Source organism: Rhinolophus ferrumequinum, chromosome 2, assembly GCF_004115265.2.
Source record: "Rhinolophus ferrumequinum isolate MPI-CBG mRhiFer1 chromosome 2, mRhiFer1_v1.p, whole genome shotgun sequence".
Classification (NCBI taxonomy): Eukaryota; Metazoa; Chordata; class Mammalia; order Chiroptera; family Rhinolophidae; genus Rhinolophus; species Rhinolophus ferrumequinum.
The window spans coordinates 59,872,662-59,900,148 of NC_046285.1; the positions used below are offsets into that span (position 1 = coordinate 59,872,662).

The 27,487-nt window shown below is 44.4% G+C and overlaps 2 protein-coding genes across 4 annotated transcripts in view; both read left to right on the forward strand.

Moving 5' to 3' along the window:
- The window catches only part of LIPH (lipase H), a 36,330-nt gene extending 26,473 nt beyond the window's left edge, over positions 1–9,857 (forward strand). For all 3 annotated transcript variants that reach the window (XM_033129654.1, XM_033129662.1, XM_033129669.1), the window contains 4 exons: positions 817–912; positions 2,688–2,799; positions 6,544–6,717; positions 8,566–9,857. In XM_033129654.1, coding sequence (XP_032985545.1) covers positions 817–912; positions 2,688–2,799; positions 6,544–6,717; positions 8,566–8,653 — 470 coding nt within the window. In that variant the 3' untranslated portion in view covers positions 8,654–9,857. The remainder of the gene's footprint in view (positions 1–816; positions 913–2,687; positions 2,800–6,543; positions 6,718–8,565) is intronic.
- Positions 9,858–15,503: 5,646 nt separating this feature from the next.
- Positions 15,504–26,329, forward strand: TMEM41A (transmembrane protein 41A). Its single transcript, XM_033129670.1, has 5 exons — positions 15,504–15,736; positions 17,316–17,469; positions 19,552–19,713; positions 20,098–20,236; positions 21,944–26,329. The coding sequence occupies exons 1-5, from the start codon at positions 15,618–15,620 to the stop codon at positions 22,162–22,164; spliced, it is 795 nt and encodes a 264-aa protein (XP_032985561.1). The 5' UTR covers positions 15,504–15,617; the 3' UTR covers positions 22,165–26,329.
- Positions 26,330–27,487: the final 1,158 nt, after the last annotated feature.

Sequence of the window (27,487 nt, forward strand, 5' to 3'; positions counted from 1 at the left end):
GGATGCTTGGATATATGCTAAGCATTGATAGAAATATTCCAGGTAGTGAGAACTTTGAAACTGGATAGTCATGAGAATTTTCTAATTGTTCTCAAAGGAAAAACCCAAGTTACCATCAGTGCATGCTATAGACAAGGGCTTCTCAACCTTGATTATGCGTTAGAATTACCTAAGGAACTTTTACAAAATACTGATGCCTGGTGGTCCCACCCCAGATCAATTAAGTCAGAAGGCAGAGGCCTTTCTCTGGGAGTGGGGACAGAGGAGAGAGAGTGGTCCCACTGATGGTACTCAGCCTCACTCCTGCAGGCACACATGAAGGACGACATTCACCTGCCTGGTGACACAGTCACGTGGCAAACCCAGGCTCTGTGCAATTTAGGGGATTGATTTGTAGTTCAAGAAAGCACGTTGTTTTGCAAGAGTGATGCTATTCCAGGTATAAACCTGAATCTGTTTTAACCTATAAAATGAATGTGATACTGAAAAATATCAGCACTATTTTTAGTGCTCCCCACTCCCCACCCTTGCTGCTGAGAACCAGGGATGGATGACGTAATGTTGGTAGAAAAGGGGAAAAGCCACTCTAGGGTCTTTTTGCACACCCCAGTTTTTAATAGAATAGTGAGTAGGGTGTGGTGGCTGCTGGGCAGGCGCTGCCCTGGGGGCCCTGGGGGCCCTCACCATGAGGGTGGGCGAAAGGGAGGTGATCTCAGCGGTGATGGCAGTCAAACTTGCTGTTCTCGCTACCTCCCCAGCTGCTTTCATGTTTGTATAATACATGTTAATCTTATACTTTTCCAATCTGTTTTATAGGCTATTATGCCGATCATTGGAAAGACTATTTAAAGGAGAAATCTCCTCCTGTGACTAAAGCATTTTTTGACACAGCTGAAGAGAAACCGTTCTGCAGTGAGTGGTGAATGTGGTTGTTTGCTTTTCCCCCGACCCTTATACTTTTGGAATGGCTGAGTCTCAGCTTCCTGACTACTTCTTGGCAAATAAAGGCCACGGTGAGGCATTGACTTTGGAGCTGGAAGGACCTAGGTGGAATCCTGACTCTACTACATAATAGCTGTGTGACCTCGGTCAAGACATTAACCTCTCTCAGTCTCAATGTCCTGCTAGGTGAAATTGGGATAATAATACCTATCGCCTGGGTTATAAGGATTAAAATCTCAACAAATCATAGCTGTTAATTTCACTGGATGGCCATGTTAGTGACTAAGTTCTTCTAGAAAATTGCTTAATTCCCAAGAGACATGAACTTGGGGCTAGGAAAAATAAGGTGTCAGCTACATTTGTGGGTCAGTTCCAGCTCCAAAGCAACCATGATGACCTTTCAAAGACATCAAGAGACTGGGTATTCCAGAGGAGAGCTAAGTGGGCCAACAGATAATAAGATGCCCTGGGAAGCAAGTAGGATATTTCCTGGGTAGATGTATGTCTTGCAATCATGTCTCCTTTTTCACCTTTCTCGGGAGCAACTCTTGTAAAAGAGGTTGCAGGTTACTGGGTTTCCGTCCTTCTTTGGTGCCATGGGTGGCAGCCCGGGGTTCGGTGTCTGCCGGGTCCAAATGGGGCAAACCCCTGAGCAATAACAGGCCATGGCATGGCAACTCCAGGGCTTAACTTACTTCTTTGTGAGATGGCCACTTTCTCCCTGAGCCTCTTTTCCCTTCTCTGCAAGTCTGACCAAGAGATAACAAATCTGAATATCATGGTGGAATTCCCATCTTCCCAAAGCATCCTCGACCTTGGAGAGCAGAAGACTAGAGAGGAAGAAGAGTTCCTTGAACGCATCATGTACTCTCATTTATTCCATAGGAATTTATTGGGTGCCTATAAGATGTTACTGCTGAGATTACAAAGAAGAATAATCATCAATTCCCAGCTATTGTTGTAGGATATTTAGTTTTATCTTTTTTCTGTAACTCCATAAGACATTATTCAGGCAATATTTGTTTAGATGTATCCATGCATTTACCACTTTTTTGATTAACTTTTTTTCTTGCATTTTTGTAAATACAGTAGTGTGCTGAGTAATGATTGGAGAATCCTAGAGCATGATGAGAACTCCAAGAGGTAGACCTGACTTAGTCTGAGGGTCAGTGAAGGCCTCCTGGAGGAAGTGATATTAAGTGGAAACCTGACGGATGAGTTGGCAAAGGGGGCAAAGTAAGAGTGTCCAAATGAGGGGAAGGCTCAGGAACAAGAGGGAAATTGGCAGTGTAGGCAGTGCCAGTGGTGTGGCATGACTGGGGAAGGGATGAGGGAGGCTGGATAGGCTGGTGGACAGGGCCCAGGTTATGGAAGACCTTGTCACCTGTGGAGGGTCTCTGCATGGCTCCCTGGTTGGCTTATTTTAAAATGGGCAGGATTGGAAGTGAACCAGTCACACTCAGCCATTGGCCATGAGACCTCAGGCACTAAGGTGGGAACACTGGTTTAACCATGCCTAAACATGGCGACTGGATACCATTGCCCTCTGCTGTCACTCAAGCCATCTTTAACAAAGAGAATAGAAAGGAATGTTAGAAAATTCTGCCCTGGATCTTTGCAGAGAAACTAGAGAGGAAGAGAAAAAGAGACTCAGTTATTAGGGAGGCTGGGATTTCAGGAACTGACCTTTTAAGGGAATGGTTGAGAGTACCTCTCTCTTACCATGTTCTCTCCTGGTTTCACAGTATATCATTACTTTGTGGATATTATAACTTGGAACAAGAACGTAAGAAGAGGGTCCATTACAATCAAATTGAGAGACAAAGCTGGAAGCACCACAGAATCCAAAATCGATCAGTAAGTTGTGTTGGGATAGTTTGCACTTTTCTATTTCCCTTTTTGCTCAGAGAAATTAAATTCCAAATACCTATTTTCTTTTTTATATGTCTGTACTTTTCTTTGTTATACAAAGGATATAAGGGGATATTTTGTTTAATTGCTTCCTGTGGCTCTTGATTTCCCAAATTCTTTACAAATGGAATCTGTGCAAGGATTTCCCCCCACCCCTCCCGCTTTCTTGCCTCTTTTCTCTCTTCCTCCTTTCTCTCTCCCCCTCTTCCTTTTCTCCTTCTCCTTTCTTTGCTTAAGCATTTATTTACAAAAGTCATCCTTGTTTGCTATAAAGGATTTAAACAGTAAAGAAGTGTGTACAAAAAAAGTGCAAATCCTTGGCCCACCTCAACAAACCCACTTTCACAGGCACCCACCCCATACATATGTTTCTATTCTGTTATGAGCTCATAATATACATAAGTATATTTTTAAACTCGGAAGATGTAATTTGTAATAGAAAATTGGAAACACCCTAAAAGTCCCACAGTGAGGAAATGGTTAATTTAGATATTCTCATACAATAGAATACTCTATACACTGAGGTTATTTATAAAACATATTAAATGAAATGCTTATAATATGCTAAATGAAAAACTTCAGGATATCAAATTATATAGAATATAAAACTCAACAATGTATTATCTATATATAAAGTTTTAGCTCAACAATGTAAAAAAAATTAAAATGAAACAGAAACATACCAAAGTATTAGATTGCCCCTTAGGTGGTGTAAATATGAGTGTTTTTTTTAGCTTGTCTTTACTTTTCAATTTTTTATGACGTTGTATGTATTACACGCATGTGCATATTTACATATATTGTTTAAAAATAGTCAATAATTTTTTTCATGTATTACTTTTACAATTGGGAAAAAACACACAACCAAAAACTCTTTAAGCAAAGGAATTTGAGTCTCATTTTATTTACTTACTCAGGAAATATTTCTTGGGTCCTATTGTCTACGAGGCATTTGGGTTGTCTTTTGGCCTCACCTATAGAGGACCAAGTAGAATGTCATCTAAAACTGGCAATCTCCTTATGAGTTCACTGTGCAGATAAATAGAGAAAGTGTAGGTGGGTCATTTAGAAGTGACTTTTTAAAATGCATCTTTGGATCATAGTAAAAACAGCCTTTCTTTATTGAAGTAAGCACGTTACACAAATTAGCTAATGCAATTCTCATTAAAACCCTGTGAGGTAGTATTACCATCTCTATTTTATGTATGGGGAAACTGAGGCTCAGAGAGGTCAAGTGATTGGCCAATCTCACACAGCTGATCAGGGCAAGTTAGGTGAAATCATAGGCAGGTCTGTACAAACCCAAAGCCCATAGTTTTAATCACTACATTATATTCCTCCCACTAAGCTCTATTGCTCCTTCCACCCCACCACACTTGAGTTTTTTGAGTAGTGGTTTTTTTTGTTTGTTTGTTTTTTAATGTTCTTCATTGATCTGTTTCAGCAACCACTATCCCCAAACTCACAGTAGGGCAGCATTTTCAGGGAGGGCACCACCAGAGAGCACATCTTGAGGAACCAGCCTCGGGTAGTTAATGAGCTGTGACCTTCAGTGAGGAAGCTAGGCAGAGACCTCATCTGGAGACTGTAAGAAATAGCAGTGGAGATCGTGCAGTTATATATCGTGAGGAGTGTTCACCTAGCAAAATTTGAGTATTTGTGCCAATAATTGATTACATGTTTGCTTTACATGTCTTAGAAGTTTTAATTTTACATAGTAAATTTCTTCCGAGTAGGAATTCCTAAATTTGGAGGGTTTTTTTAATCTTGATTAGGATAGAAACTTTAATGAACATCTTTATTTTAGTCGTATTTAGTCGTTCTCATTTTAGTTATGTTTGTGAAAAAGTCACCATCAATCAGATGATATATGAGTATGGGAAAAAAAGTAATTGTTCTATTACTTGGGAGGTTATGGCTACCTTTTTCTGCAAGGTAAACTTTAACATTTTAGTATTTTTCATTTATTTATTTATTTATTTAAGTATTATTTTTACAATTTAAGATAAAAGAAATGACATTAGAGTATGTACCTTGAGTTTATCCAGCCTTAAGATTATGTGTACAAATGAAGTCATATTCAAGGTTATTACCTGCCTGATGACTCTCCCTATACCATGTGTTAGATGCCTTTCTTTTCTTTAACTTTTTTAAAGAAATTAAAATATAATTCACATACTATAATATTCATCCTTTAAAAGTTTACAATTCAGTGGTTTTTAGAATATTAAAAAAATGTGCAACCGTCATCACTGTCTAATTCCAGAACATTTTTATCATCTTAAAAAGAAACCCCATACCCATTCCTCCTCCCCAGCTTCGGGCAACCAATAATCTACTTTCTGCCTCTATGGATTTACCTATTCTGGACATGTCCTATAAATGGAATTAAACAATATGTGGCCTTTGGGGTCTGGCTTTTCTGTTTCATGTAATATTTTCAAGATTCATCTATGTTGTAGCATGTATCAGTACTTCATTCCTTTTTATGTTTGAATAATATTAATTGTATGTGTATTGCTGGATCATAAGGTAGTTCTATTTTTAATTTTTTGAGGAGCCTCCATACTGTTTGCCATAGCAATTGTGTTTACGTTCCCACTAACAGTGCACAAGGGTTCCATTTTTTTCATATCCTTGTCAACACTTGTTATTTTCTGTTTGTTTTTTTTTTTGTTGTTGTTGTTCTTTTTTGTAGTAGCCAATAGGTGTGAAGTGATTCCATATTCTTTTGAACATCTCCATCATTCTTTGAGCACTTCCTTCCTTTTTGGCACATGAGTTCTTCCAAGATCACTTTGCACTTTCCCTGCCTTAGCCCCGGAATCTACCACTTCTCCAGGGAACCCTGGTTCTTTTTAGTGAAGATGGTATTTAGAAACCAAAATCTGGGTACCTTCCAAATGAGTTTTATTTGTGGCACTTCTACTCTCCACAGGACTTACACAAGATTCCAGTGACACTGGGGTGACAGATACCCCCCGCCCCATCCCTACCTCCAATCTAACGACTCGTTTCTAGAGCAAGCCTCCTGTTCCTGAACACAGCAGTGCTCCTCATTTCTCCATGGCCTAGTGTCCCAGCTTCCCAGCTGAGCCTCCCTAGTGGATATACCTTAGGCTCAATTTGGGATTCCAGCTGGAGAAAATAACTCTACACACCTGGAAAAAAGCACTGGATCCTGGGATTTAGCTATTTTAAGGTTTCTTTTGAGAAGCAGGACTGAAAACATACATGCTTAAGCACAACTTCTAGATAAGTATCTAGTTTGGCTAAAAATATATGTATGAAGTTTAATGGAAAGACCAGAACTTTGAACTCACCCAGAACTGGATTTGGATCCCCTGCACTACTACAGATAAACCCTGTTACCTGAGTGAGCTTAAGCTCTGCGAGCATTTGTTTCCTTGTCTATGAAATGAAGATAATAACACTCTCCTTGCGGAAGTTTTTAGGGGGTTGGAGACACATGTCAAGAGTGGAGGAGGCTGCCTGGCATATAGCAGGCACAGCAGGCAGCCCACACCTCTGTAATGTCATGGCATTTCTGCAGTCCTGGGGTTAGCAGCTTCACTCATGCAGTGCTTTTGGGTCATATGCCTACTGCTTACGAGTAATGTGTAGGCTTCAACACTGTTTTCTTTCATTAGCAATCCATATCCATTTAGAAGTATTATTTCTTTCTTCTAGTGAACCTGCAACATTTCAGAAATACCACCAAGTGAGTCTGCTTGCGAGATTTAATCAAGATCTGGATAAAGTGGCAGCCATTTCTCTGATGTTCTCTACAGGATCTGTAGTAGGTCCGAAGTACAAGCTCAGGATTCTCCGTATGAAATTAAGGTCTCTTGCCAATCCAGAGAGGTGAGCCATAGGCAGGGTTTGACAAGCCACTGTTTTGCAAAGATGTTGTTGGTTCTTGTCCAGTCTGCTTGGTCTAATGTTATAACTGGACTTCATCAATCACAATAAAGGAAGTGAGGGGATTTCCAAATATAGATTGATAAAAACAAGTAGCCTAGGGCAGCCAGGTGGATCAGTTGGTTGGAGCACCGGCTCTGAGCAGCGGAGTTGCTGGTTTGATTCCCTCATGGGCCAGTCGGCTGTGCCCTCCACAACTGGATTGAGGGTAATGAGCTGGCGCTGAGCTTCTGGAGGGGTGGCCGGATGGCTCATGGTTAGAGTGCGAGCTCTTGACAACAGGGCTACAGGTTTGGATCCCCCATGGGATGGTGGGCTGCGCCCCCTGGAGCTAAAGATTAGGGACAGCAGCTGGATTTGGAGCTGAGTTACACCTTCCATGGCTGGATTGAGGGACGGCAACTTGGGGCTAGTGGGCCCTGGAGAAACACACTGTTCCCCAATATTCCCCAATAAAATTTATTAAAAACAACAACAACAACAACAACAACAACAACAAAACTAGCGTAGTAATCCAAGAAAATTTTACTGGTATGCATTTAAAGATAAATGGCCCAATAATCCAAAGAAATAATGTCGTTATATATTTAGAGTTATACAATTCCTCCCTAAGCACTCTACCCATACTGCTTTGCAAGTTAATAATTTGTTATAGAAAAGAAAGCGTCATGTAATTTGGAAAACTGATAGAACAGAGCCTAGTATTTAAAAAGGTACAGAAAAATTGTAATAGTTTATTCCATTGATACAGAATGAAAGTACTATATCGATGTTAAATCTGATAACTGCATTGAGAATATCCTTATTTCTAGAAAATACACACCAAAGTATTTATTAAGGGGTAAATGACCTATTCTCAACTCGTTCCAAAAAAAAAAAAAGAACCAGTGTGTGTTGTGTGTGTAGACAGAGAAAAAGAGGAGGAGGAAGAAAAGGCTGTGATGGTATGTATGTTTTGTTACTAATGCCACTCCAACATTTGATCTGTGGACAGAGAGACACAGGAAATGATGTGAGCAGTTCATACTTTATGAATTCCTTTTTCATGAAGGTTTAAGGTACCCTAAAACATTTAATAATACAAGTTTCTTCTAAAAGCATAGTCATTACATCTTAAAACTGTGGGACTTTTTAACATATATTTTTTTCTGATTATCAAAGGAACATATGTTCATTTCATACAATCTGAAAAGTTAAAGAAAGTATTAAAAAGCAGAGAAATATCACCCATAATGTCGTTATTCAGAGCTAACCACTGTTATGTACTTCCAGGTCCTTTTTCCAAGTCAAGTTGTTGTCCTTTCAATCTTAGTTTTGGAGGGTGCCGTTCAGCTTCAAGTTGTTGTCTTTTCAGTCTTAGTTGTGGAGGGCGCAGCTCAGCTCCAGGTCCAGTTGCCGTTTTCTAGTTGCAGGGGGCACAGCCCACCATCCCTTGCGGGACTTGAGGAGTTGAACCAGCAACCTCGTGGTTGAGAGCCCACTGGCCCATGCAGGAATTGAACCGGCAGCCTTCGGGGTTAGGAGCATGGAGCTCTAACCACCTGAGCCACCCGGCCATCCCCTCTATTACTGTTTTGAAACCTAGTGGAAGTTATGTGGCAAATAAATTTTACATCCTGCTTTCTTGCGGTTGTTGATGTTGCTTTGCTTATTTATCATACATATTTTCCTATAACATTAGAAATAATTGCTAAATAATTTTATATCCTAAGGATATAATACAATTTACTTTATTACAATAGGGTCTTTTTATTATTTGATTGACAAGAGTATTTTGTCTTATTTTTACAGGCCCCAGTTGTGTCGGTATGATCTTGTGCTAATGGAAAACACTGAAACAGTCTTCCAACCAATTCTTTGCCCAAAATTGCAAATGTAACTGTTGTCAGTACATATGGGCACCAGCAACATGAAGAATGCTATGGCAGGTTGTTTTAAAGCTTCGCCTTACCTTTTCCTCAAGGCACAAAAAGTATGGAATAACCAGGGTTTTTTTTCTAGTAGTGTCCTATGGATGTCAGGTTGCACAATATCAAACGGCCTTGGATTTTAGAACAGTCCTGTAAAGGGGGCCCCTAAGTAGGGCAAGTCAGAAATAGCTGGGCTCTGGCCGCCCAAGCCCTTGTCTGGCTGCGTCCTGAGGCCTTGTTTGTCCCGCCCTGTGATTCTGCTGCCTGTCACGGTGGCTGGAGGACCAGCATCTTCAAGGGAAGGAGTGGCTGGAGACCTCACTTTGTACTGGATCCCACATTCCCTGTGCCAAATTCCTCCAGGTCCCTGCGTGTACGAGGACATGGAGACTGACCTACCTCACCGGGCTGTTGTGTGGGTCTGGGAGGCACGTCTGTGAAAGGTTCTTTGAAATCCCATGGGTACCACATCCGTGAGTGGTTTGATAAATGTGAATATGCTTTTATTTATTTTGATATTCCTTATCTAATATACAGTAAAAAAACTTCTGCTTACCAACACTAGCTTCTCTCTCGGTCTGTTTGCTCTGGGAAGGCAAGAAAGCCACACCCCTGGCTTCCCACCTTCTTTAAAGTGGGGGAAATGTTTATTTTTTCCTTGATACTAACATAATCCATGATTACTGAAGGAAATTTAGAAAATGCATAGAGGAAAAATGGACATGTACTATCCACAATCCCACCTGTTAGAGGTAATTAATGTTAACCTTTCGGAACGACGCTAAATAACTCGTGTTGCTAACATGTGAATTCAAAGCATAAACCGGTTTGTTCTTAGAGCCTTGGAAGCTTCCAGTTTGAGGAATTCTTAGGCTTCCCTAGGAATGTGTGACTATGTGTGAACCACAAATCTAGGATGACAGCAGCAGCCAAGTCAAGAGGCCCCAGAGGGCCAAGGTCAGAGAGGCCAGAACCAAAGAAGCCAGATGTGAAGATAGAGCCAAAGGGGTGGGACCACACATCCCACAGCTGTGGCCTCTGCACCAAGGTTCCTGAGATTCCTGAGTATCCCAGGCCTGGTAACCTCATCCAAGTGACTCTCCTTCAACTGCTTTCTGTGAGGACAGCCATTATTTTAAAGAAATGGACTCTCTATTTCATAAATTATAGAACTCTGCAAATATATTCCTGTGTGGCATATCTTCTTACAGATACATACATACATACATACATATATATATATATATATATATATATATATATATATATATATGAAATCCAGAGTCTTTCACTTAAGTGAGGGATGCCTGCAGTGAACGAATGAATTCTGAAAGGAATGATGCTCAGGTATGCTCCTGCCCACTTGGGTATCTTATCACGCTTTCTCCTCCTTCCCACATTTCCTCAGCCTCTGTGGATGCAAAGACTGATGTGCTATAGGCCCTGATTTTAAATGTTTTATTGGTCCTGCACTTGGATTAGCACAGTCACTTCTTTGTTCTCTTTCCTTTGCCTGGTAGGCAGTAAATCAAAATAACAGCAAGAAAATGCCAGAAATTAGCATTTCTGTCATTTACAAACTCCTGGGGCCAGTGGGTCTCCCTCAGCTTTTTCTCTTGGTGTCTCCTAGCATGATACCTTGCTCCGTGTGGGATGACTGGATGGATGAACAAATGGAAGAATGAATGGGTAAATGAATGAGGGAAGAAAGGAAAGAGTGGAGATGAATTTCAATGAGTTTCCTGTAACAGCGATCAGGAGAAATGAAGGCAGTTACAGGTGTGGCCACTCTCTTTTCAGAATCTTTCTCCCAAGGCCCCTGGAACTTTGGGCTCTGTTCTTGCTATCTTTTCCTCTCCTTCCCTGTCTTTGTCAGTGTATCTGTCTGAATCCCAAATCCAAGATCCCTCTTCACCATTATCTCCTCAGCGTGTGGATCTTAGCTCGATCGTCACCTTTTCAGGGCAGTCTTCTTGGGTCTCATTTCCCATCTAGCACACTGGACCTCTCCTTTGTAGTACTTTTCAGTTGTATTGTTTTACATTTATTTGCAGGATTATTTGATGCCTGTGTTCTCCACTAGACTGCTCTGCAAGGCAGGGGCTATGTGAATAGTATGCCTGCATTCAGGAAATATTTATTAAGTGAACACCTCGCGTTATCCTGTGAGCCTTGTGGAACCAAGTTCAGTTATAAGTAAAGACCTCCCCTCCCCCAGCCATAGCTCATTTGCTCCAAAGCGCCCACCCTCCTCTGCCTTCCTTCTCCCCCAGGCACCTCTGTCATTATTGTCTCCATTGTCTCTGGAGGCCCATGCCCACTTCCTAGGTATCTTGGGAAAAGAGAGGTTTGCTCTTTTTTTTTTTTTTCACTACTCTTGGAACCTTCCAAATGCTCCGGACACCATTCTTCAGCAAGCCCCCCTATCCTGAAGCCTGGGAGACTTTGCTCTCCCCTATTCCTCCATTTTAGCACCTTGGTTAAAACCCTCCAGGACCCGCCATCATTCCTAGATGACTCCAAGCTGCGGTTCAAAGACCACCTTGCTTGCTTTTCCATGACTCCCTTCCACCGCCCCCTTTGCCACCAACTCTGTATGTGCTTCCATGACTGCTTTTATTTTGCCATATTATAACATGTTTCTGTGTCTGTACCCCCTCCAAGACTGTGGGTGCCTCAAGAGCAGCTGCTGCTTCTTCATTCTTGCTGCCCTAGCACCTAGCACAATGCCAGGCACAAAGCAGGTGCTCACTAAATGTCTGTGGAACAGAATGGAGTGGATTCATCCTTAGGGCGTGAGGGAGTCACCTCCACTGATGTAGACATCAAGACACTTAACTGTGTGGTTTCCAAACCCCTAAACTTCGGACCTCCTACGTATGGGCCCCTGCCCCATGCTCTCAGTCCTGTAAAACCTTGTCTTAGCCAAGGAAACTGGATGCCAGCAACAGAAATCCACTCGTTCTAACCCAGATTTTATTAAAGAGATTACTTGTAGAAATCCAGGAAGAGCCAAACCCTCAGTAAGGACAGGAATGGGGACAGTGCTGAGCCTTCAGCAGCAAGAGTTCCTGGGCTTTTATTAATCCTAGTGCTCGGCAATGAGTCTCTCTGACTCAGCTTGGCTCTCTCCACAGGGCAGCTATGGACCATTGAGGTCCTTGGGACCACTGGGTCCCCAGCTACTCACTCATTAGGTGGCCCAATTCCAAAGTCCAGGGAGGAGAACAAGCCCTGAGAGCCTCTTCTTGGGGAAGGTGGCCATCCTGTTCCAATTAGTTAAGTGGAGTGGGTTGGGGAAGCAAGTAGGTCTTCAAAGCTACTCCTTTCAATTGCTCGGTGCAGAACTGATTAAGCCAGAGAAGGCGGTAGACTGCCATTGACAAAGAGCATGGTGAGTGCCTGGCTAATTCACTCTCACTGGAACCTCTTGCCTTTTCTTCCCTCCCACTTCCCTGAGCCATTGGCACTCACCTGCTTCCTGGTCCAGCATGTGTCGCTGGTGGGGTTTGCAGCTGTCCTTTGTCAGGCTGCCTGGGCATGTGCTGTAAATGAATGGCCCTGATGGAGGCTGGTGCAGCACCTAGGCAGAGCACTGGTTGGTTAGAGATGGCTCTGCAGGTGCTGGCTTGGGGGCCAGGAGAATTGGGGAGACTGAAATTAAAGTGGAGGTGGGTTGAGAGTGCGGAGCACAGTCCAGGGCTTCTTACCCAAGCAAACAAGTTGAGCAGGAGGAGTCAGAACAGTAGTCTAAGGGGGAAAGTCAGGGACAGCGAGTAGAAGCTTGTGTAGTGAGCCTATGGGAAATTTGTTTGCACCTCCTAAAACTCTGTCAAAGGTCCCTTATCACCTTGTGTTGGCTGAATCCCACAGCCTTCAGGTCTTCCTGCTGATTTTTCCACGGGCTCTGACACTGAGTACTCGTTCTTTTCTAACAGTCTTTCTTGGGCTCTCAGACCCCATTTCTCATCCAAGATCCTTGAATGAGCCATTTGGTTCTCTTTCAGTGGTTCCACTGTTTCCTAAGCTGATTTTTGATTTTAGTCTTTCCTCTCACAAAGGTAGTGGAGGGTAAGAGACTAGATTCTGGTGTTTGCTGTTGTGTGACTTCTGTTGACTTAACTCTTCCTAAGGTTCCATTTCCTGGACTGTAAATTGGGGGCTGTTAAGAGTCCCTGCTTCATGAAGGCCAGGAGAATTGCTTGTTATGTGGAATAGATACATTCATGTGTGTAAAACGCTTACTGAGTGGTCTGGAATGTACTATGTACTCAATGTCAGCTGCTGTTACTTCCCCTCGTGTGTTCTCCTTAGAAGACCGTCCCCTCTCCCTTCATTTCAACTCTCTCCTTTAGACAGATGACCTCCATATCTTACTGTTCCCCTGCTTGTTGAGAGGCAGTACAGGGCAGAGGAAAGAGCATGGGCTCAGGAGGGGCAGACAAGGGCTTGAGTCCTGTTCAGCACTTACAGCTGTGGACTTAGCAAAGTGACTTCATCTGAACACCTGCTTATCTACCCATCTATAAGTGGAATCATGGTACTTGCTTCTCTGAAGTGGAATAAGTTTTGCCATGTTTATTTCCTCCATGGCACTTATCATTTTCTATACTTATTTCTCATTCCATGCTGTCCCCTAACCAAAGGAAAACTAAGGTCCTTGAGACTAGGAGCCTTGCCTTCTTGTTCACTACCCTGTTCCTTGCCCCAGCACACTCCTGGCACGGGCTCAATAACATCATTCCCTTTGCTCCTGTATTCCTTTGACATCTGAAAATCAACAGGTACCAAACCAACTAGTCATTTCTTCACTAGACCTGACCTATTCATTGAACAAATATTTATTAAGTGCCAATTGTAAGCCAGGCACAGGGCTAAGGGTTGGAACAGACAAAAGACAGATGAGACATTGTCTCATTTATGGAAATGTTCATGTCTACTGGGGAGATGCAATGACACCTGGGCATAGTATTTGCAATAATAGGAACAGAGACGCTTCACAGGGAGCCCCAAGCACAGAGAAGGAACAACCTTTCCAACTATGGGAGCTTGAGAAGGCTTCTTAGAGGAAGTGACAATTGCTCTGGGTGTTGATGAAAGAGTAGGAATTTTCCAGGCAGAGAAGATTGCCAGATGCAGGGAAGAGTGTCGTTAGAGGCATGCACTGATCTGGTGCATGTTCAGCGGGAATGGAGGGTTTGAAGGCAGAGAAAGAGAATGGAGGGCTGAGACCACTTCCCTCCATTTTTTAGAATGAAAAATTCCAAACATACAGAAATAGAGAAAATGGTATAAAATCCACCTCCACGTGCCCATCATCCAGCTTAACACTTATCAATTCAATGGACAACCTTGTTTTATTTATATCCCTCCCCACAAACTCCCATTTTATTATTTTGGTGCAAATCCCAGACATTAAATCATTTCATTCATAAATACTTCAGTATTTTGGAAAGATAAAGTGTATCATTTTTTTTTTCTTACAAATGAGTCTGTGTCTATTCTAACACTGTGACTTGTTTGATTTTTATCCTAGTTATCTATCTGGCCATTGCACTGTATCAGAATATATAGAGTCACCACCTTTTAGGAAGTTACTTAGTGTCCTATTTGTGAGTATACCATAATGAACCTCGGTAGTCCCCAACTGATGGGCCTAGGTTTGTTCCCAATCTCTTAATATCAAAACAAAGCTGAGAGAATACACTTGAACATACATCTTTGTCTACCTATGGGCATACCTATACGTGAAATTGCTAGGACCTTGTACACTTTGAATTCTGACAGGTGCCCCCTATTTGGCCCAAGAAGTACCTTGAATGATATGAGAAGGATGCTTTCTCTCTGTTGCTCAGGCTTGTAACATTTTGGAGTCCTCACTGTCTCTTTTCCATTTGGTCAATCATGTCCTACCAGTCAGTCCATCTTCCTCCCTTCATTCCCACTGCTATTATCCTGGCTCAGGCCTACATCCCTTCTCACCAGGATAGTTGCAACTATCAACTTAGAGTGTATTCTAATCATCTGCCAGAGCAAACATCCTAAAATGGTAACTAAATCATTCTTTTGCTTAACCACCTCTGCTGGTGTCTCACCAGGTACAATATTGAAAAATCCAACTCCTTAGCCTGCCTTTAAATGCTTTCCAGTTTGTCCCCAACGTCTCACTCATTTCTCATACACCTTACTTTGCTGGACTCTGCTGCCTTACTTGGACCCCCACCTCACCCTCTCCCTTCTTTCTCTTGTAGAAATCTTGCTCATCCTTTAAGGTAAACTCAAACCCCACCTCCTCTATGAATCCACGCAGTGTAGGACTCGTTTTGGACCCAGGTTGACTTGGATTCTTGTCCTGGCTCTTTTGGAGGATGTCAATCTTTTGGAGACTCAGTTTTCCTCTGCTAAATAAAGAAAAAAACTAACCCTGCAGGATTGTTGTGAGGATGAGCGATAACGGGCATATTACAGTAGGTATCAATAAAAGATAATTTCCATGGTCACGTGACTGTCTCACCGTAATGGAAAGGAGCCCCTGATTCTACACTGGCTGCATTTTCTTCGTGTTACAGCGGGGTGGGGTCAAGACTGTCCTGACCACTAGATTGCAAGCTCGTTGTGGGCAGGGCTTGTGATTCGCCTCTGGATCTCCCCGTGCTTGGCAGAGAACCTGATAAACGTAGAGAAAGCTAGATGGAAAGAGGACACACGCAAAGAGGGCTGGAAGACTGGTTTCCGCTGGCATCTCGGCCCAGGGTCACAGCCAGCAGAGTCCGGGCCGGGGGCGGGGCCTGGATCGGGGGGCGGGGCCTGCGCCAGGCCCCGCCTCGGTCCGTCCGCGAACGCGTTCCGCTGGCTGGGTCCCCGCGCCCCGTGGTCCCCGGCGCTGGCTCCACGCTTTTCCGTGGTCCCGCGGGTCCTGCTGCGGGCGCCGAGATGCGTCCCCTGCTCGGCCTGCTCCTGGTCTTCGCTGGCTGCACCTTCGCCCTGTACTTGCTGTCGACGCAACTGCCCCGCGGACCGACACTGGGCTCCCCCGAGGAGACGGGAGGCAGGTCCGTGGTGGGGACCGGGGTTCGGGTCAGAGGAAGGGAGCCAAGTTCGAGCATGGGGTCTGGAATCGGAGACTCGGGTTCCCGGATCGGGAGTGTCGGGACCGGGATTTGGGACTCAGTTCTAGGCTGGACATCGGGGTCTGGTATCCTGGCCGCGTCTACACAGCCTCGGGCAGGGGACCTGCGCGCTGCCGCCTGCGCGGCAGTGCAGTCTGGGTGCGCGGTCGGGGCCTTTGGGGTGGTGTTTGCGGGGGCAACGCGGAGCCTCACCCCGCGCGGACGCTGCTAGCGCGCCTCCGCTCGCGCTGTGGCTTCGCCTGTCCGTGCGCGGTCCCTTCGCTTTCCCAGGCTCAGCCCTGACCCACATTGGCCGCAGACCCTCACCCTGTGTGGACCCGCAGCCCTTTCTTCACGACTTTCCTCCGTCCACCTCCCCACCCCATCTCACTTAGGTGTACCCTTGGGACTGTAAGGCAATCCGTCTTCAGGAGGAACGTTGCATGAACAACTTTAAATTATTCACGAATTAATTATGGGACCCGCCCCTCTTCCTGGCTTTCTATCTTTCCTCTTCTTACCGACGGGGTGAGGCAGGAGGCGGTATAATTAATACCTACCAGGCTGGTTTGGCGTGAGTGCTGCATATTGTATATATAGAGTTCATGGGCGTGCCTGGCACAGCATTGCGTTTATCAAGGTTGTTACTAGTATGTGAATATTAGGACAGTCGTTTTCAGTTGCTGTATTCTTTTGCTTTAGCTGAGGAGGCTTTGCTGTGGGTGTCAGATATGCTAAGAGAAACATTCTGATGAGAACTAGGAGGCTTTGCTCATAATTGGTCATTGATGGATTCAAGGGTTGTTCAGATGGCAGAGGCAAAACAGCCTTTACACTGTAACCCTTGTACAGGAGTCAGAGTGCATGCAGGACCAGATAAAGAACAGGATGGAAAGAAAGCAGGCTCTTTGAAAGGGTTGGTTTCAAGCCTGACATATTATCAAGAAAATTATGTTTATGGTGTGGGACAGGTATACTTTCCCAGAGGATCTTTGATTGGCTTGTTAGTGTCTGATAAAACAGTCGTTTTACCTAGTAACTCAGGTACAATGTGAAGTTTGAATTGTCCTTGGCCTACAGCTTGTGGGGGAGGGGATGTTCCTTGAAAGGAAGGCAATTTGGGATGTTTAGTACTTGCCTGAAAATTAACCCATTTGCCTCTGAAGAATAGATCCTAAAACCTGAGAGCTAAAAGGGAACTTAGTGATTCCCAACACCAACCCTCATTTTTCAGATAACATAACTGATGCCCAGGGACTAGCCCACGGTCACACAGCTGTATAATAGCAGAGTTCAGATGCTAACCCGGGTCTCTTACTTCCAAACCAGGGCTCTTCTGTCTGCCCTGCTGTGTTGTATCAGGTCACCTGTCATCCGGGACTCCCATTATGTGCGTGTTCCCAGTGGAACAGATGATGGGCACATTTATAAATCTACTTTGGAAAGACAATGCCACAAATGACTTTCGTGGGTACTAGGTTGATCTGGACTCATGTTTCCATCTGCTTTTCCCAATCCCCAGGTCACTATGGTTCCCCTCTGACCTGGCCGAGCTGCGGGAGCTCTCTGAGGTCCTTCGAGATTACCGGAAGGAGCACCAGGCCTATGTGTTCCTGCTCTTCTGCAGTGCCTACCTCTACAAACAGTGCTTTGCCATCCCCGGCTCCAGCTTCCTGGTCAGTGCCCTGCAATCCTTCTGTGCCTATCAGGAAGCTACCTTCTGTCTTTGTAGAGGGGCCCTTAAGCTGTAAATCACACAGTCTGGAGGACAGGCTACTGTGGCTACCATTCGTTGACAGCCTCCCCTGTGGCAGGCACTGTCCTAGTTGCTTTACCTTCATGACCTTATTTAATTTTCCCAACAGCCTTATAATGTGGGCATTGTTAACCACATTTCACAGATGAGGAAACAAGTGGCGAGAAGTTAGGTAACTGTCTAAGGTACAAGGCGAGGAGTAGGTAAGGCTGGAGTCTGAACCCGTGTCCACCCAGCTCCAGAGTCTGCCTTTCCTCTCAGGTATGCCGCCTTTGCTTCTAAGGCATTGAGAGCTATGGAGCGCTGTCCTTGAGAGAGACACACGTACCCCAGGCTAGGTCAAGTTTTCCTCTTCAGAGCTCCTGTAATATTCTGCATTTTGGTACTGTTTTTGAGTTTTGTTTTTTTTTAATCTGCTTTCTTCATTAGCCTGTGAGTTCCCTGAGGGCAGGGCCTGTTCCTTATTCTCAGCCTTCGTATTCCTTTGCCTGGCACAGGGAAGTGCTTTCATAAGTGTCTGATGAAGAAATGCAAGTTGTTTGTTGTGCTATTAGGCCTTAGAGTATTGAGAGGTTTCCCAGGTGTGGAGAGGACAAGTCATTTCGATTTTCCAGGCGGCCCCTCTGGAGCCACAGTGTTGGACCTGAGCCTGTGCTCTGGCTGTTGGATGCTTCTCATGATTTGCCATCTCAGGTTATACAGAATCATCTGTGCTCTCCTCCCAGTGGCATCTTAAGCTGGTTCATGTAAATGTATGTCTCTGTTAAGATGAGGTGGGTTTGGATCCCAGCTGTGTAATCATGGGCAAGTCATTTAACTTCTCCAACCCTGTTTCCTCATCTCTAAAATGGGGGCACGCCTATTAACCCCCTAGGGTTGTCACATGGGAGGACTAAATGAAACAGTGGTGTAGAGCAACTGGCATGATAATGGCCTGGCAGACTGTGGCCCTTAGCACTTGTTAAATGATTGAGTGATGGGGTAGGAAACCCCGAAAGCTTCCTCCTGTCCTGCTTCTCTCTCCTGGCCCAGCATCTTTTCTCTATTCCAGGCTCAGGCCGGATCTGTAAGCAGTTTCTTTGTTGGAAACTGGAAGGAAAGCATATGTGTCCAGGCCAAGAGAGACAGGGGAAGTGCATGGTACTTGAGGTCAGGGGCTGACTGTACCCTGTACAGTCAGGGGTTGCCCTGTACCTGCCTTCCCTCTTGAGCTGATCCCTCTTCACAGCAGAGAGCCAGCTGTCACCTGGGGGTGAATCCCATCTCTGCCTTGTGCAATCTTGGGCACGATACTTAATCTCTCAGCCGTAGAACGGGGTAAGGAGAGCAAGACATGTAGTCAGCACTTAGCACATAGTAGGTGTTCAGCCGATCCTCACCTTCTCACTTCCAGGGTCCCCTTTTACTTTCTGTTGGATCCCATGTTTGGCAGGATGATGTCTACCAGCCAAACTACATTTAGGAAGTACTGGTTCATTTTTCCGTTTTTGTTCATCTAAGATTTTTTTTGAGTGTCAACTAGAGCTCTAGTCAATATGGAACCCCCAGTATTAGCATACCACATAGATGAAATTCCAGCAGAAAGCAAAGAAACAAGATGTTTTATATAACTTGTGTGGTCTTACTGAGGGAAAATTCATGGTTTGTGTTCATTTGAAATGGTAACAATAACTTGCAAATTCCATTTCTGCCTTCTCGGACCACCAGTGTTTGCAGGAGCTTCCACAGCCTACATGGCAGGCTGGATGCTGTGTACCCCTATTTTCCCATTTAATTCTCTTCTACCCTCTGAGGTTTTAATGCTCATCCCTGTTTTAAAGGTGAAGAGACCAAAGCCTGGGTTGTAGGTCTCAGCTCTTTCATCACTTTTCATTCACTTCTTTAAAATGAGAGTTGGGTTTTGGCCGGAAGGGTGGAGAGAACCTATGACTCTTGGGCTCCAGGACAAGGTAACTGGTCGCTGCCAGATGTTCCTGAGGCTGAGGGTTTGTTTTCTTTGCAGAACGTTTTAGCGGGTGCTTTGTTTGGACCATGGCTGGGGCTTCTGCTGTGCTGTGTGTTGACCTCGGTGGGTGCCACATGCTGCTATCTGCTCTCCAGTATGTTTGGCAAACAACTGGTGGTCTCCTACTTTCCGGATAAAGTGGCCCCGCTGCAGAGGAAGGTAAGGGCAAGGGCCACATCCGAGTGCTGGTCCCCAGAGAGTCACCTCGTGGCCCTGAGGGGAGTGAGGGGCACGCATTTCCCACACGTGTGCTCTGCTGTGCTTCCAGAGGTCCTAGGGGTTCCTTTGATGTCACCAAGAGGCACAGACCTGACATCAAATCCCGGCTCCATTATGACCGGCTCTGTGACTTTGGGCAAGTTTTTGACTTCTCTGAGCCTCAGGTCCCTCTGTTTTAAAAATGAGGAAAATGGTCTCTACCCTGGAGGGTCGTGGGAAGATTCGGAAACAGAACATGTACAGTTTCTAGAACAGTGCCTGGCCCCAACAGAGTTTCAATAGCAAGAGACTGTTTCTTAATGACCTTGTCTTTTTTGGCTCTAGGTGGAGGAGAACAGAAACAGCTTGTTTTTTTTCTTACTGTTTTTGAGACTTTTCCCCATGACGCCAAACTGGTTCTTGAACCTCTCGGCCCCGATTCTGAACATCCCCATGGCGCAGTTCTTCTTCTCTGTTCTTATCGGTAAGAAGCTGGTGGAGTCATTGAGTCTTCAGGGCTGGCCTGCTGGGGGACCGCCCTGGCTTAGCAGCCACACGGCAGGAGCCTGCCTCTGAGAGCACAGGCTCCTGAAGAGCGTTTTCAAGGCTTATTACCGAAAATTCGGATTTCAAATCTACTCAGGCTTGAACCAGAAACGCTGTAAAAATACTTTCAGATAAAATAAGGTTGTTCCTTCTATAGCTGTGATTAGTGCCTGTTGTGGGCCAAGCCTGTGCGAGGCCCTGGGATGACGAGTAATCTGTAAAGCACATGACTTGGCCCACAGTAGGTGCTCAGTAAATGCTAGCAGGAAAAGCAGGGTTGGAGTGAGGGTGTGGGGGGCAGAAGGAAGGCAGGAATGGAGCGAAGGACTTCCTTTCTGTCTTCGGCCCCTTTCTGATTAAGACCTGCCTTAGGAAGAGCTGGTACTAGTGAAGTTCCTTCTTGCCCTTTGACAATTGTGTGACCTTCAGCAAGTCACTTACCCTCAATGGGCCACCTGGCCAGACGGGGGGCTGCGACTAGAGCAGTGTTTGTCAGAGTGTGGGCCTTGGATGACCTTTCCCAAAATGGTAAAGTACTAACATCCTGTAAAATCAGTGACTGTTATTTTCTCCACGCTGGAAGCAAACCATCCTCTTTAAGCCTAAGGCGAGGATTGCCTCTTTTAAACGTTCTTTAGAGCATGGAAGGAAAGAATACTCAGGGTTTCTGGGTCAAAAATAACAATCTGTGGTTGAGCAGCTGCTATTAATACGGGGTTCTTGAGAGAAATTGAGCTCTTAAACCGAGGCAAAATCTACCACAGCCAGTTCTGATCATATCAGCTTTCAGGCAAAGTGCCTTAGTGCCTCGGTTAACAGCCTGTTTTAACCTAGGTGGCACCAAGCTTGGACACTCTGGAGACCAGGGTTCCAGACCTCCCTCTGACAAGCTACGCGACCTTGAGTGGTCTAAGATCTTGAGACATCATCTATAGAAGAGGAGTGGGTTCTCGGGGGGTCCCAAACCAGTCAGAATCTCGGGGTGGGGAGGGGAGAGGCTTTAAAAATGCAGGCTCCTGGTGCTCTACCAGACCCAGGGAGCTACAATCGCTAGGGTGGTGCCTGAGGGGGTGCTTTTGTCAACTGCACCAGGGTATTAAGCCACCAGCCTGTCTAGCCACCACTCAGGCTTCTGGAATCCACTGAATTGGATGACCTCTTAGAAACAGCATAGAACATGAGAAATAGTACTTCTAAGAAACTTGTTTGTTTTTATGTTCTGCAGATAAACTGTAAATCTACAATACTGGTACTTCTCTTTACTTGGGTCTTTGGGGCCCGCCTCTAGCAAATGCAATTTTGTTAACCTTACGCATTTTTGTCCTAATGGTACTCCCTGATTTTATTCTTCTTCACTCATTTTGTTTTTCCTGTTAAAAAAATTTGTTTTTATCTTATTGTAGTGTATATATTTTTGTAAACCACCTCAAGTCCTTTTGTTGAACAAGGCAGGTATATATGGGAAGTGAAGAAAGAAGAGGAAAAAGTGGGAAAGAAGGGACAGGCGTAATATGTTTAGGGGTTAGGAGTTGGGGGGAAAAACAGACCTGGGGTTACTGTTGTGAATTCCTGGTGATGTTTCTGAAAAGTTGTTGTCCTTCCTTTTCCTGCCTCCCTGTAACAGGCTCTTCCCCTGTTCTTCCAGGTTTAATCCCCTACAACTTCATCTGTGTGCAGACAGGCTCCATCCTGTCAACTCTGACCTCTCTGGATGCTCTTTTCTCCTGGGGAACTGTCTTTAAGCTGTTGGCCATAGCTCTGGTGGCCTTAGTTCCTGGAACCCTCATCAAAAAATTTAGTCAGAAAGACCTGCATTTGAATGGCACAAGCAACGCCAACCATCTAAATAGTAGAAAGCACACGTGATGCGGATTTTTTGGTTGCTGTGTCCCTGGACTCTTGCTTATTTGTATAATGGATGTGGTCCTCTGCAGCCCCTCATTGTTTTTCAGTTACCTGCAACAGGTGATTTGGACACTTCATCTGTGTGCAGTGTCTTGTCATAAAGGACACTGTGCCCTAAAGGTGAATTACATCAGGTTCTCAAATCAGCCTTGGTTTAGCAGGACACTCTGTGAAATGGATGACCTCTTGGAAGAATCCTGTTTATATTTTATTGAATAACGAGGAACTCAGGATAATCTGTTATACTTGCCTCTTGCCAAGACCTGAGCTGCCTCTGGAGAGGATGCTGACCGTCTTTGTCCACCGTGCCTCTTGCAAAGCGATGGGCTGTGGTGACAGGTGGTCTCCTGTTCAGTCCGTGGTGTATGATGTTAGTTACGTGACGACGTGTACCCACGTCACTGACATCACGCTTCATCTTGTTACTCTCTCGAGGAGTGTTTCTTCTGTACCTTTTTGCTGATGACCTACCTCTTCCATAAGTCAAGGGAAAAACGGACAAACTGCTTAGAACTTCCACAGACAGCTCAAGTGCACACTGATTTCTGTGACGCTCTTTGTGTTCAGACACACTGATGTTATCACGTCACATTTCCTCTTGGTTGCATGTCCTGACAATCAAGCTGACTACAAACAGCCTATTAAATATGAATGGAGCAAACTCTGTATGTTATGGAGAAATTTTTATCCATCTGGACAGGACAGGGCCCTTGAATCACCTGAACCAAATGACCATCAGTACATTTTTTAATCTCCTTTCTGTGTGAAATCCCTTCCCCATCCTCCTGCTAGGAGAATGGATTCAGTGTGCTCAGATATGAGCCAGTGTACCCTCTGAATGTTTTTAAATTTGTCATTTGCTGAGAATAACAGGAATGATTGTATTTTATATTTTAATCCAAAAACTTGGTCTTGGGTTATTTTGTTGTGTTGGATTTCAGTTATCTAGCTGCCATCGCTTCCTACAGCTGCAATACTGAATTAGCGCAGACTTGGCTTAATGCTTCCAGGGACAGAAGGACCTTGGAACCTTAACTGACCAGCTCTACAGGAGGAACTCATCATTTCCTACCAGAACTATCGCCCTTGGGTGTGATCTGCAGGGTTTTGATTTGGTTTGGTCAACAGTCTTGCCAAGGCTTTAATTTAGGCCATGTGTTCTACATGAATTCTTGGGAATACTCATTCTTGGGAAGAATGCATTCCAAAGAATTGTTTTTTGGACATCGTATGATCCAAAAAACACAACAGGGACTTCATTTTTAAAGATGTGTTGCTTTAAAGGAAGCTTGAGAATAAAAGTGGGGTTGAGGAGGAGGCTAACTGAACTTTGAAATCCGTGCCTCTTGGTGTCCTGGAGTAGGGGGAAGGAGGGAGGCAAGGAAGCTGCCCGCACTGTGCCAAGTGTGGGCGCTTTGCCCTCACAGGCTCCTTAGATTGTTTCTCGCCCTCCTCCCCCGTGGTTTGCAACAGTGTGCCTTATCAGCTGGGAGTTTAAAGGCAAGGTCGTTTCCCAAATAAATGGATATAAATGTTCTGTGTGGTATGTGTTTGTACATGTTTCTAACTTTCAATTCCCCTTGCCAATGGGAATCAGGATTGGCTGAAAATCAGACAATCCAAAAATGGTGTTTTAGCTCTCCACTCTCAGGTGTCTTACCAATATTATTTTTTGGAAGCCAGATTTTCATTTTCACCTTTTCCCTTGTTATGCTCACTTTACAGTGGGGTTACTAATAACTCCACTGTAACGTAAGTAGCTATAAGATGGGCAGCAGGAAAGCCATAGGGAAGAAGCAGAGTGCCTGTCCAGACTGTGATAGAATAATCAAGAAGAGACTCTATAACGAAAGCAAATGATGACTCTCTTCCTTCTGTGGATGCGTCTAAGGACAGAGCCACAGAAACCATCTTTCCCCATCACCTGTTTTTCTTGGCTGCTGGAAATTCAGTCACGTAAAGTCTTCCTTTCCCTAAAGTTCTGGCAGATGTTGAGATTTGTAACGGCACATTACTTTTAGGAAAAGACAGGATCAGAAAACAGTGAAGTGCACTTTTTGTTTAATTCTATGCATTTGTTTGCTTTGATAGTCGCTCTTGTTCCCATGGCTATACAATTGTTCAAAACAAAGGGAGCTGGCGTAAGAAACCAACACAGGGAGCAGAGGAGACCACAGGGGAGACAGATGAGGGAGTTCATTTTGAGACTTTACTATAAAAAAGGAGTTAATTTGTTCCAAATTGATAAGGAACTTCAATTATTGCAATAAAGAATTGAAGTGAGTCTTCCCACTTCCGGAGTCTGAGAACTGGTCATTCTGGAAATGGAGAGCTACCCTGGTGACATGGTCAGTAAGGGATGTCTTCCTGATAGCTTCAGAGTCTGGCTAGATTCCGTCCGGCCTGCAACCTCTGGAGGACCCTGCCTGCTTGGTCACTGGGCAGCAGCCTGGGGCTGGGAGCCAGCATTCCCGAGTGCTATGAAGTGGCTCTGGAGAGTAGGCTTGTGATTCTGCCAGATGTTTCCTTACTGTGGCCTTGCCATATGCTCGGGGGCTTGGCTCTATGTGAAATCCTGCCATGCTCTGGTAAGAGGACAGTTACCAAACGCATTAACCCAACTCCTTTGGGGTAACCCTGTTTCTTAGAGCTCCTCTATCCTGCCACCTGTCCCTGAGAAGTGTTCCAGGTTCCACAGGGGGTTTCTACCTCACAGCCTAGTTCATTCCAGTTTGAATAGGTGCTGGCAGTATTGGCTGTAACGTGCAAACAAGCAGACTAATGTGCCTCTTACGTGCTCATCTGTGAGGTTAGTAACATTGGTGGTGAGGATACTAGGCCATTTATTCTATGAGATCAGCAAAGAAGAAAAAGCTTGCTGCCTGGAAAGGCACTACATTCATACTGACGGTACAAGTCAGGATCTTAAAAAGAATGTTACATGGTTTTGGTACATTAGTCTTACAGTCTAAGGAAGAAGCAAGTAACTGGGACGTAACATATTGACTATGGGGGATGAGGGAGGAACACATTCATTTAACACCATGAAATTTTGGAATTCCGTTCATCAGTAACTGGTGATTATTCAATCGGAATTGTAGCCCAAGGGCAAGTGGTGTTTTTCCTGCCAATGGTACTGCCCTCTGAGAGCGGTAGGGTGGGATCCAGGAGAACACGGGTGTGATCCTGTCATTCTCCCATCAGGGCTAACTCCAGATCTCAAACCACCTTTAGGAAATCAATTCTGAGCTTAGAGCTGGGAGGCAAACAGGTCTCCCCTTGCACGCCAATTCTAATAAAGGGGTAGTTGGCACTCCTAGTGCTGTGTTGAGAGGTTCGAGGCTGTGTCCAGGCTCAGTGGGAAAGAAGATGGTGATCAGCAAATAACATCGGTCTTGGGTGTTTAGGGTGGAGATGGTGGATGGTGGTATGTGGTGCTATTTTGGTTTCTGGCTTCGTGGCAAAACAAAATATAGCACACTATACTGCAGAGCAGGGTGGGAATTCCTTTGTTTCCAAATATTACATTTTTAGAGAATTTAGTTCCAGGAAGTTCAAGTAGGAACATTTTAAGGGGAAAAAATTGAGACTAAGGGCACGGGGAAAAAGAATAAATCATCTGATCATTGAGGATGTATTTACACTGAAAGGATGTCACTGCCCTCTAGTGGGGGGAGGCATTTAAAACTGGGTTGTTACCAGGAAAACCAAAACCATCAAATCTATTACGTAGGGTAAGAGGGAAATTTACCACAATGAGGCCCTGAAATGGGTGTCCTGTACTTATTAAATCCTACTAAAAATATCCTTAATTCTAGAAGGATGGATTTTTGGATACTAAAACTCTAAAATATCCAAATTTCAAGTACGCCATACCAGATTATTTTCAACTTTCTGAGTCAGCACTCCCCACAGTCTTGCAAATGTCTCTAAACTTTAAGGTCTGTTATAATTTCAAAGTGGATGCAGGCTTCTCAGTCTCTCTGCTAAGCAATTTTAGGAGGAATTGTTATTCAGAGGACATGATCTAGAAATAGATGGAAATTAGGGCAGCTGGATGGCTCAGTTGGTTAGAGAGCGAGCCCTGAACAACAGGGTTGCTGGTTCAATTCCCACATGGGATGGTGGGCTGCGCCCCCTGCAACTAAAGACTGAAAAAGGCAACTGGACTTGGAGCTGAGCTGTGTCCTCCACAACTAGATTGAAGGACAACGACTTGGCGCTGATGGGCCCTGCAGAAACACACTGTTCCCCAATAAAATTAAAAACAAACAAACAAAACCATTTCTTTCTTAAAAAAAAAAATCGATGGAAATCAGAACCAAATGCTCATCTGCAGCACAAAAATTAACACTCATTATCTTGCTGTCAGTCAAAAACAGATATTAAATGAATGTGGACATTCATTTCAAGGGGGTTAAACTTTTGATCAACAATGAAGCTTGAAATCACAGTCCTGTGGGGTTCCTTAGAGCACTATTGCAGTTGTCAGGACCGAAGAATTAGCTCTTAAATTCCCTGAGCTCTGGATGCAACATTCTCCAGATGACTGTGGAGCTGTTCTCAAAGAACCATGCACCAGTTCAACATCGCCCTGGTTCCCTCAAGGCAGGCAGGTGAAGGGCAAGGCTGGGATAGAGGTGGCATTGCTCTTTTTAACCTAAAGACACTGCCTCTGAAGCCTCTAGTCGCTTCTACTAAAAAATAAATGAAAATGTTCAATGTGGAACTTTATTAACCTCTTGACAATACAGTCAACGACTAAAGATTCCACACTGTGTACCACCCTAATATGCTGATCCTGGTTAATCCAGATAGGTATATGGCATTTTCATGACAGAGAACGTCAGGCCTCATGTCAAGATGGGCGTTCAAAAAACTTATCAAGGAAGTTCAAAAAACTTCTAGGAAGATCATGACTGAAAGCTGTAAGACTGACCCGTAGGTTTCTCTTTAGCCATGACAGGTGGGCCAAAACTGGATGAGCTGAAGTGTCAGTGTTTTATTAAAGTTGGACAGAAAGAGGACACAGAGTTGTAGCCTCTCTTTTCCCAGCAGTAACAAATCTGAGAGATTCATAGTATAGTGTGGTCTGAAGTCAGAGGATGGAAAATAGGGCCATTTAAGGTAGTACTTTTCCTTTGATCCTCTAAGTGACCAGGTCTTTCTAGAATTTCTCTAGTCTTGTTATAGGATGACTTCATAGCTAGGCATTTTATGATATATATTATATATATATATATATATATACCTTCCTTTTATATATATAAATATATATATATAT